The following is an 11,974-nucleotide window of genomic DNA, read 5'->3' on the forward strand; positions in this document are numbered from 1 at the left end:
TGTATGTCAGGCAGCCAGAAACTCTGCCATTATAGAACCCACTATGAACAGAAAGATGGAAGGAGACCCCTTTCTGGGGATGAATACTCCAAGACTGTGTTGGGTAATGGGTTATGAATATGTCACAGACATTCATATTCTGCCTATCTTTATAAATAAAAACAGACTCTCTTTGAAAAGAGTCAGTAATGCTTTTTAAAATTTTTATATTCTACAAAGATATACCAAGATGTGCCAAAAAGTATCTTTTTATGATTTCTACATTCAGTATGGAAAACATGAGTGAGAAAGTAAAATATTAATTAAATAATGTTTGCTCAATTAATGACACTTCTTTATCAGAGGGGAAAAATGTCTTTGGATATGATACTGTATCTGGGTTTGGTATAAATATTGATTAAATAGACAATATGGTTTTTGTTAACAACTGGTCTTGAGTCTGAAAAACTAAAGTTTGAGAAGAGAATTTTATATTTGATGGATGAGTGATCACTGGCAAGTTGCTTAACCTATATCTGTTTCTTTATTTGTCAGATGGGCATAAATACAGTAACTACCTCATGAGTGCTTGCAGTAATAAATATTTGTTGAATGAATGAGGGATTTTAAAGAATTAATGAAGACTGAATTTATTGTACCTGTCAAAATACCAGGTACACAGTAATTAAATAGTGATGTGTATGGAAGTCATGATAGTGATGATAGTGGTTGTAATACTCTCTCTGTTTGGAGATGATACAATCATCTATGTAGAAAACTATGGAATTTATTTTAAAAATGGTTAGAAGACTAAACCAGGGAGAAGTGGAATCCTTGAATAGACAAATAACAAGTTCTGAAATTGAGGCACTAATTAATAGCCTACCAACTAAAAAAACCCAGGACCAGACAGATTCACAGTCGAATTCTACCAGAGGTACAAAGAGAAGCTGGCACCATTCCTTCTGAAACTATTCCAAACAATAGAAAAAGAGGGACTCCTCCCTAACATGTGTTATGAGGGCAGCATAATCCTGATACCAAAACCTGGCAGAGACACAACAAAAAGAGAAAATTTCAGGCCAATATCCCTGATGAACATCGATGTGAAAATCCTCAATAAAATACTGGCAAACCAAATCCAGCAGCACATCAAAAAGTATATCCACCATGATCAAGTTGGCTTCATCCCCGGGATGCAAGGCTGGTTCAACATATGCAAATCAATAAACATAAGCCATCATATAAACAGAACCAATGACAAAAACCACATGGTTATCTCAATAGATGCAGAAAAGGCCTTCAATAAAATTGAACACCCCGTCATGCCAAAAACACTCAATAAACTAGATATTGGTAAAATGTATCTCAAAATAATAAGAGCTATTTATGACAAACCCACAGCCAATATCATACTGAATGGGCAAAAGCTGGAAGCATTCCCTTTGAAAACCCACACAAGACAAGGATACCCTCTCTCACCACTCCTATTCAACATAGTATTGGAAGTTCTGGCCAGAGCAATCAGACAAAAGAAAGAATTAAAGGATATTCAAATAGGAAGAGAGGAAGTCAAATTGTCTCTGTTTGCACACGACATGACTGTATATTTAGAAAACTCCGTGGTCTCAGCCCCAAATCTCCTTAAGCTGATAAGCAACTTCAGCAAAGTCTCAGGATACAAAGCCAATGTGCAAAAATCAGAAGCATTCCTATACACCAACAATACACAGACAGCCAAATCATGAGTGAACTTTTCATTCACAATTGCTACAAAGAGAATAAAATACCTAGGAATCCAACTTACAAGGGATGTGAAGTCCTTCTTAAAGGAGAACTACACACCACTGCTCAAGGAAATAAGAGAGGATACAAACAAATGGAAAAACATTCCATGCTCATGGATAGGAAGAATAAATATGAAAATGGCCATACTGCCCAAAGAAATTTATAGTTTCAATGCTATCCCCATCAAGCTACCATTGACTTTCTTCACAGAATTGGAAAAAACTACTTTAAATTTCATATGGAATCAAAAAAGAGCCTGTATAGCCAAGACAACCCTAAGCAAAATGAACAAAACTGGAGGCATCATGTACCTGACTTCAAACTATACTACAAGGCTACAGTAACCAAAACAGCATGGTACTGGTACCAAAACAGATATATAGACCAAAGGGACAGAACAGAGGCCTCAGAAATAACACCACACATCTACAACCATCTGATCTTTCATAAACCTGACAAAAACAAGTCATAGATTCCCTATGTAATAAATGGTGTTGGGAAAACTGGCTAACCATATGCAGAAAACTGAAACTGAACCCCTTCCTTACATCTTGTACAAAAATTAACTCAAGATGGATTAAAGATTTAAATGTAAGACCCAAAACCATAAAAACCCTAGAAGAAAACCTAGGCAATACCATTCAGGACATAGGTTTGGGCAAAGACTTCATGACTAAAACATCAAAAACAATGGCAACAAAAGCCAAAATTGACAAGTGGGATCTAATTAAACTAAAGAGTTTCTGCACAGCAAAAGAAACTGTCGTCAGAGTGAACAGGCAACATACAGAACAAGAGACACGTTTTGCCATCTATCCATCTGACAAAGAGCTAATATCCAGAATCTACAAGGAACTTAAACAAATTTACAAGAAAAAAAACAAACAACCCCATCAAAAAGTGGGTGAAGGATATGAACAGACACTTCTCAAAAGAAGACATTTATACAGCCAACAAACATATGAAAACAAGCTCATAATCACTGGTCATTAGAGAAATGCAAATTGAAACCACAGTGAGATACCATCTCACACCAGTTAGAATGGCATTCATTAAAAAGTCAGGAAATAACAGATGCTGGAGAGGATATGGAGAAATAGGAATACTTTTACACTGTTGGTGGGATTGTTAATTAGTTCAACCATTGCAGAAGACAATGTGGCGATTCCTCAAGGATCTAGATCCAGTGAGCCAAATAATGCTAGAAATATTACTAAGAAATTTACAAGAAATACCATTTTACCCAGCAATCCCATTACTGTGTATATACTGAAAGGATTATAAATCATTCTACTATAAAGACACATGCACATATATATTTATTGCAGCACTATTCACAAGAGCAAAGATTTGCAGCCAACACAAATGCCCATCAATGATAGACTGCATAAAGAAAATGTGACACATATACACCATGGAATACTATGCAGCCATAAAAAAGGATGAGTTCCTGTCCTTTGCAGGGACATGGATAAAGCTGGAAACCATCATTCTCTGCAAACTAACTCAGGAACAGAAAACCAAACACTGCATGTTTTCACTCATAAGTGGGAATTAAACAATGAGAACACATGGACACAGGGAGGGGAACATTACACACTGAGGCCTGTCAAGGGGTGGGAAACTAGGAGAGGGATAGCATTAGGAGAAATACCTAATGTAGATGACAGGTTGATGGGTGCAGCAAACCACCATGGCACATGTATACCTATGTAACAAACCTGCACATTTTGCACATGTACCCCAGAACTTAAAGTAAAACAATTAAAAAAAATTGGTTAGAACTAATAAGTGAGTTTAACAATGTTGTAGGACACAAGATTAACATACAAAAATCAACTGTAACTTATATACTAAAACTAAACAATTGACATTAAAATAAAAATAATGCATTTTATAATATATCAAAAACATGAAATGTTTAGGGATAAATTTGACAAAAGATGTGTAAGCTCTGTATACCAAAACTATAAAGCATTCCTTAGAGAAATGAAAGAAGAGAAATACATAAAGATAAATACCATTTTTATGGATCAGTGGACTCAAAGCTGTCAAGATGCCAGTTCTTACCAAATTGATTTTTAGGGTAAATCTAATCCCAATCAAAATCCTAGTGCGTTTCCTAAGTGTCTTATGGATTTTAAAGATGATTCTATAATTTATATAGAAATGCAAATCACCTGGATTAGCCCAAACAATTGTGAAAAAGAGCAAAGTTGGAAGACTTAGACTTCCTGATTTCAAGACTTATAAAGCTACATCAATCAAGACAATGTGATATTGGCAGAATGGTAGACAAATAGATTAATGGGACATAATGGAGAGTCCAGAAATAGACCCATACATGTAGCAATAGATTTTTTGACACAGATGCAAAGGCAGTTCAGTGGAAAAAGAAGAGTCTTTTCAACACATGGGACTGGAACTATGAACATCTGCATACCAAAAAATCAACTTAGAGCTATATCTTTCACCATAAAGAAAACTCAAAATGAATCATAGATATAAATACAACATCTAAGACTATTAGACCAGAAGAAAACATAGGACAAAACTTTGGTGACTTTGGATTAGGCAAGGATTTCTAAGATACAGTAACAAAACATGACCTATAAAAAAAATTGATAAATTGGATATGAAAATATAAGATTTTTACCTTCCAGCATTACTATTATAAGAGTGCAAAGATAAGCCACAGACTGGGGGGGGAAGTTAGCAAATCACTTATCTGATAAAGACTCATCCAGAATATGTAAAGAACTCTTGAAACTCAAGAAAACAAACAACCCAAATTTTAAAATAGGCAAAACGTTTGAACACTTAACCTATGATAACTTCTTTATCTTAGAGAAGATATTCAGGTGAAAAATAAGCACTTTCAAAGATGCTTAACATCATAAGGAGGATGCAAATGAAAAGTTCAATGAGATACCATTATATGCCCATTAGAATATCTACATTTGAGACACTGACCATGCCAAGTCAGCCACAGCTGGGGATGTGGAGCAACTGGAACCCTCCACATTCACTGCCAGTGGGAATGTGAAACGGTGCAAATATATACCTATCCTGTGATATAGTCATTCTATCCCTAAGTTATTACTCAAGAGTAATGGAAGTATTCTTCCATATAAAACTTTGAGATGCATGTTCTTAGCAGCTTTATTTGTAATAGTTAAAAACTGAAAGCCACTCAAATATTCACCAATAGGTCAATGGTTAAAAAAATAGTGGTATACCCACACAATGGAATATTACTAAGAAATGAAAAGGAATTAACTATTGTTATACACAAAATAACATGGATCAATCTCAAAATAATTATTGTGAGTGAAAGAAAACAGAAAAACAGTACATACTATATTATTTAAGTTGTATAAAATTCTAGAAAATGCAAAGTTATTTATAATGACAGAAAGGTAATCTGTGGTTACCTGGGGGTAGAAAGAGTTGGGAGCAAGGGATTGAAAATGAGAAAGAGACTACTTTGGAGGACCATGGATATGTTTGTTGTTTTGATTGTGGTGACAGTTTCATGAAAATCAAAACTTACCAGTTGTTTGCTTTAGACATGGACAGGTTATTGTATTCCAAATACCTCAATTTAAAAAAAAAAAGCAATAAAGAATGCATTGTGGTTGTCATAATGTTAATGGCCCTCAAGATGTGATTTTGGCATTCCTTGGTCAATCTTAAAAGTGAGTTTTTGATTGATAAAAGAGGTAATGTGGATTTACATTCTTAGTTGTGACTATGTTGACCATCATTAGTTATAAGAGGATAGGTGTGAAGAAATGCTATCACTGGACATCGGTGGTGTTAATATGATTAATACTGAGCCTTGGATGAAACTCAGTAATTAACACATTTCAGACTCAGTCCTTTTACAAGTTGTCCTCAAATTTTTGGATCATAAAACTGACATCTGAACATTGTGTTCCAAGATACTCATCCACACTTCTAGTTACTTGGTAAATATAGCCATAGACATCTTTTATTTTAACAAGAGAGAAATCTAATTTTTAAGGAAATGTCTGATCCTTCATTAAGAGTAAAATAAGGTGAAATCCCACCCTTGTATTTTAATTTGTATTAGTGAATGCATTTCATCTAAGGACTTCTCAAAATCCTTTTATGTCCAAAGGCTGTGATATACCATCTTCCTTTTTTAACAGTGGAAGAAAATAAATAATTTAGTGACTTCCAGGAATGGCAAACCAATTTTGTGACTGCAAATCTTTATATGTGTATGCTTTGGAGTGTGTGTGTGTGCGTGCACACACACACATGTGGAAATGTAGGCATGGCAGTTAGTCAGGCAAAGGGAAAAATAAAACTGAAAAACTTCCTTGATTTTATTGCTTATTGAATTATGTTCTCTTTTTAGTGACCTTACTTTGATGTTCCCCAAAAAGGCCAGATACTTTCCCCAAAAAAAATTATGCAATGGGCAAATCACAAAGACTGCGAGAATGGCACATGACCAGAGAAGAAAAAACATCTTGCATGACAATCCATCCCCAACTTCTTACCTTTCAAGATCATCCCCTGCTTTAGGGTTTGATTACCATTAAGAACACCTATAGAATTGCTTTTGGTTCACATAGATTTAACATGTACTGAGCATCTACTATGCCACATGCATTTTGCCAAACTGTTGGTGTACATTTAATGATTACCACAACACTGAGAGATGGGTATGAAAACTAGATTTGCTTGGGTTGAACATCTTCTCTATGGTCAATTGGGTAGAAAGTAAAGGATTCCAGATATGAAACTGGGTTATTCAAGGCAGACAGTCTAGGGTTCTTCTACATTTAGCTGTGAAGCCTTGGGCAAGTTACCAACATGGTGTCCTTATCTTTAAGAGATAACCATAAAGTTTGTATTATAGGGAAATTGAATTACAGGTCTCACAACACATTATGGATCCTCAGTAAATGCTGTTTCCCCTGCTTCCCATCCCATTCTGATTCTAGAGTCTTTGCTCTTCCTAGTATATTGGTCTAAACCAGATGATCCCTTCTGGCTGTTGGCTATGCATTTATCCCCTCAGTACAGATCTGCTTAACAAAGATCTGCATTCTCCAAAGGACTGGGAGTCTTTTGAGGACAGAGACCCTTTCATTATCTCCGTTCCTCCAATGGCAGCACAGGGTCCAGTGGATGCCTGTAAATTGAATGGACAGGTCTCATGGCAGTGAAGAGGTGCCTCACGGAGCCTGCAGAACATCTTTTTTGTGTGTGTGACCTGTATCCCTCACCGCAGCTCACACCTTTCTACTCTTAGTTTCCATCCCAGAGACCACTTAGTTCCCTGTCACATATCTTTTCTCTGACTTGCAGAGCTCCAGTTTACCTGAGTGGCAGCTCATGGCACTGTCTGCTATGAGAGTTCCACAAAACTGTCCACAGTGTCTATAATGTGCTGGTGTCCTGCACTGACAGATGTGCTCACACTTGGCCAGGTATCCAACCCTCAGAGCCCTCCTTGTCTGTTCCTTAAAGTCATGTTGACAATTGACTCTGTCTGAGAGAACAAAATAGATGGTCCTTTATCAGCTAAGATGAACCCTAAGGTTAGAAAACAGTAACATCTGGGTTGACGGTTCAGGGCCCAGCTGGCATGGCAGATTTCTAAATTCCTACAGGAAAAACCGCACTCCTACTAGACTCTCTAACAATAAGAGCTACCAGGCAAATTGTCCTAACTTTGATTTATAACCCAGACCACTAAAACTCTGGTTAGACAGAGGATTTGTCTCACAAACATTGCTTTCTGATAAGCTACTGCAGACTGAAGCCAGTATCAGCTGGCTTATGAAGTCTGCACACAAACTGTCTTTGTGTCCTATCGTTCATCTTTTGATGTAAAGAGCCAAATTCCACCTCATTTTAATGCTAAAATCCTGCGCCAAAGTGAACATAGAATGTATATTGCAAGTATGTTTGCCCACTGCGAATATGCTCAGCTCTTCTCATAAATATGTATGATGTTTCTCCCAAATCTGCTGAATATGTATGACTGCATTGTGTACTATGGGCCCTGTGAGGAATAAAACCAACCTGGCCTTCCCCTCTTGGAAAAGAGAGCACCTTCAGCACACACCGGACAGTATCTCTTCCCAGTTTGCAAACCGATATTGGCTGCCAATAAAGTTCTCCTTTCCACTGTTTAGTCATCCTGGTGGTCTTATAGATGGCAGTGTCAACCCAGTTTATAATGCTATCTTTATTCATTCAATCAATGAGCACACATTACTGTGTTTGTAATAGTTTTTTGTTGTTGTTGTTGTGGTTGCTTTTGCTTCTCCTCATTTTCTTCCTATTCTGTTATCTAGTACCTATTCCTCTAATGACAGATTGGCATTTCTCTTCTAACTACCAGATATCAGCCGTATTCTACAGGACCCAATTGTTTTACATATTTCCATTGAGAATATTTAAGATTAACTTTTGTCCCATGGCCTACCACTATGCAGAGTTCTTTGGCGAATTAACATTGCAGCTGAAATTTCGACATCAATCAGGTTATCACCCTTTAAATATTTTATCTGTCTTGAGTTTGAGGAAACTTTGAGTATTCCAGCATAACTGTATCTGGACAGATGCCCTCCTCCCTCCTGGTTGCTGTACTTGGCAGTTTGCTTATGCAGGGTCCATAGGCTAAGTTATATGCCTTATTTAGACAAAAGTTTAACAGGAATACAGAGGATAGAGAATTCAGGGCAGAGCTGGAGAACTGTTTCTTGACTCCTTTCACAATGTCTTTTATAGTATAAGGATTTACATGAATTTCACGCTTTCTATGAGCCTCTTCACTACTTTTACAGTTTTTATACAGTGAGCCCAGAGTTTTCCCATCATAATGGGTTCATGATCCTGTCCCTGTGGTAAGTTTCTGTAGCCTGGTGATTGGGTAAGTGTTGTAAAGATAGACAAGAGCACTGTGTTTTCTCTGGCTTTTTAGGCAGACATCTGATTTCCTGGTTGGCACTTGTTTCAACCATGAAATGGGAAAGATTGGGCATTTTGTACTCCTAATTTAAAATGATTTTCCATGAGCATCTCTCAAAGTGGCTCAGAGTTTATTAGGGCCCTCTGTAGAGTTCTTAAGGGGGATGGAACTCGTTTGGAACATGTGTTGATATGACTTCTCTGATTATGTTGGAATGGCTGTGACATTTGATTTTCAGGGAAAGAGTATGAAGGAGGGTTATATCTTTGCAGGCAAAATATTTTCTACTCTAACAGGCAAAAAAAGAATATTTGAAAGGTTTTTCTTCTTTCTGTAAATGAATAGATAAAATAATTTACCCTAGGAGAGCTTTTTATTGCATAAGAAGTCAATTCAATATCAGGTCAAATGGAGATATTGACCTGATACTACACTGATTTCCCATGAAACATGGGAAGTGCTTTGACCCCTGGCCCAACCTCTTCTCATTCCCCTATATCATCTCTTCTGTATGTGTAGATCTGTGCGCATGTTTGTTTGAGAGATATCTATCTCCAAAATTCAAATAAAGTATTTGTGAATGGAATTAATACTCTATAAACGATTTAATATGGTCCTGCTGAAAATCATTTTCTTATGTAAAGAATATCTTAATTTAACCTTATGTTATGGATTTGGGTGTTTTTCATATACCAAGATTCTTTAGTGCAGTCCTTTGGAATTTGAGATTATTTATTTAATGTCTTACTTTTTGCGGTGACAGTCACACTTTTTCTTTTTTCTCTTAGGGGTCATCACTGCCGCAGACATTCTTGATCGGGAGACAACGGGGTCATACTGGCTAACAGTGTATGCCACAGACAGGGGTGTTGTTCCACTCTACTCCACCATTGAGGTCTACATTGAAGTTGAAGATGTGAATGACAATGCCCCGCTGACCTCCGAACCTATATATTATCCCGTTGTCATGGAAAACTCTCCAAAAGACATATCTGTCATTCAGATCCAGGCTGAAGATCCTGACTCTAGTTCCAATGAAAAACTGACATACAGGATTACAAGTGGAAATCCTCAGAATTTTTTTGCCATCAATATCAAAACAGGTAAGGGAATGTTTGTATGACTTCCTTTTAGTTTGTAGTCCAGCTTTTAAATTCATCAGCCTGACCCTTGCTGTGCTCATTTACTTTATTTACTAAAGAATAGCCTCTTCCTTTCTGAGAATAGTTTCTGAAAAGGTGAGTGCCACTTCTGTCTCTTTGGTATGTTTTAATTTCACTTGACATTGAGTGGGAGTTAGCTAATCAAAATCAGATTTTCACAGAAGGCCTTACATTTGCTTTACTCATAATAATAAAATGTGGTTCCCAGTCCACTCAGAGAGCCAGCTGCTTCCTTCTCTTTCTTGAAAAAGAGTAACCTGGCCTCTGCTGGATTCTATGGGCAAGCTGGCTTTGTGATGCCCCTACCTCTAGACACTTCTCCCTTGCCGATCTCCTTAAAGCCTTCACCTTAAATTCCAGATGTTTTTGCGATTCCTGTACTACCCATCAAGGAAGCATCCATATTTAAAAGAACTTCCAGTGTCTCAATTTTTACATAAAATATGTATAACTTCAATTTTCTGGTCTTTTGCTCAAAACGTTTTTAGAGATTGTAATGAAAACTTAATTGGTTGAGTAAGGATAAGAAAGGCCTAAGGATCAGTAGCAGGTGTGCATTTGGCTGAATGCATTCTGAGACAGGTATGCACATTGGAAAAGTTCTTTGCAGATCTGAGAGGTTCATTGCTTTCTTGTGATTTGCCTCCTTTAGGTCTGCACAAAGGAGTAAAATAGAGTTGTGATGGATGGGGTTTTAATTCATTGAAATTTAGAATAATTTAAATTAATTTCACCCTGGGCAAGTGAGTTGATACTGGTCAAAAAGTTAGGCTCAGTTGAGATTTGTTGGTGTGGACAAACTCAGCTCTCCTAATGAACTACTAATCTAGTTGATGGTTGTTTCTCCTGCCTATGTTTGTTAAACAGAAACATGTAGCTGACCTCAAGTATTTTATAAATGTCAGATTCCCATTAAGATAATGAAAGAGAATGTCAGGGTTTAAGAAAAAAATTATTGATTTTTCTCTAATTATGAGTGGATCAATCATTTCGTTAAGCAGACTTTTGCATTCTAACAGTGTTGAATCGGGATTTGACTTGTATTTTAAGACAAAGAGAGTACTAACTATCAGTATCTGTTGAGGCCTGCTTGTACCTGCAGGAGAGGACTCAGATTTGGAGCCTTGGCCCAACCTTTCACAGCCCCATTAAGTGGATAAAATTCTCCATGCATCTGGGGAACAGGCCTCCAACTTTCCCTGGAAGCCCTCCTGATTTACTTTTTGGTATGACAAAGAGCTTCTTAGAACAGAGAAATGAATTCAATCACTTTGCAAATTTAAGAGGGAGGGTTGGGGTGGAGGGAGAGAGAGAACAAAAACAAAAACAATGTCACAGGAAAGAAGTTGAGGCCACGGATATCTTCACATTTCACAACTCAGTGGAGTCTGAAATACCCTAGTCAGATTCTGCTTCTTCCATCTTGATCCCATTGCTACTTGAGTCATTAATGGTGGGCCCAGCACCCTTTTTTTTTTAAAGAAACTGCAAAAGGGAAGTTTTCACTGTTCTCTTCCTTTACTTAGGACTGAATAGAAAAAATAGCTGTGGCTCACGCCTGTAATCCCAGCACTGTGGGAGGCCAAGGCGGGCGGATCATAAGGTCAGGAGATCCAGACCATCCTGGCTAACATGGTGAAACCCCGTCTCTACTAAAAATACAAAAAATTAGCCGAGTGTGGTGGCGGGCGCCTGTAGTACCAGCTACTCTGGAGGCTGAGGCAGGAGAATGGCATGAACCCGAGAGGCGGAGCTTGCAGTGAGCCGAGATCGCGCCACTGCACTCCAGCCTGGGCAACAGAGCAAGACTCCGTCTCAAAAAAAAAAAAAAAGAAAAAAGAAAAAAGAAAAAAAGAAAAAATAACTGTCACAGGGAAGAGGGAAGAATTTGGGTTGGATGTGAAGTTCAGAGAAGAACACATGCATTCATGTAACTAAAGTTTTCTTTTATATAGCTTTAAAAGTTTGAACATAATTTTTCAGAAAGCCCTATTTTATCACTGTTCAGCCTACGTTGCTAATAAGATCCTTAAGCATGTTCATAATTTCTCTCTTCTTGCCATAGATTTTTAAAAATCGTTTTTGC

At 37.3% G+C, this 11,974-nt stretch overlaps 1 protein-coding gene across 1 annotated transcript in view; it reads left to right on the forward strand.

Annotated features, from left to right (window-relative positions):
• LOC144334444 (protocadherin Fat 3-like) overlaps positions 1 to 11,743 on the forward strand; it is a 179,960-nt gene extending 168,217 nt beyond the window's left edge. Inside the window, exon 2 of the mRNA XM_077964172.1 lies at positions 9,514 to 11,743. Coding sequence (XP_077820298.1) covers positions 9,514 to 9,848 — 335 coding nt within the window. The 3' untranslated portion in view covers positions 9,849 to 11,743. The remainder of the gene's footprint in view (positions 1 to 9,513) is intronic.
• Positions 11,744 to 11,974: the final 231 nt, after the last annotated feature.

Source organism: Macaca mulatta, chromosome 14 (assembly GCF_049350105.2).
Source record: "Macaca mulatta isolate MMU2019108-1 chromosome 14, T2T-MMU8v2.0, whole genome shotgun sequence".
NCBI classification, from domain to species: domain Eukaryota; kingdom Metazoa; phylum Chordata; class Mammalia; order Primates; family Cercopithecidae; genus Macaca; species Macaca mulatta.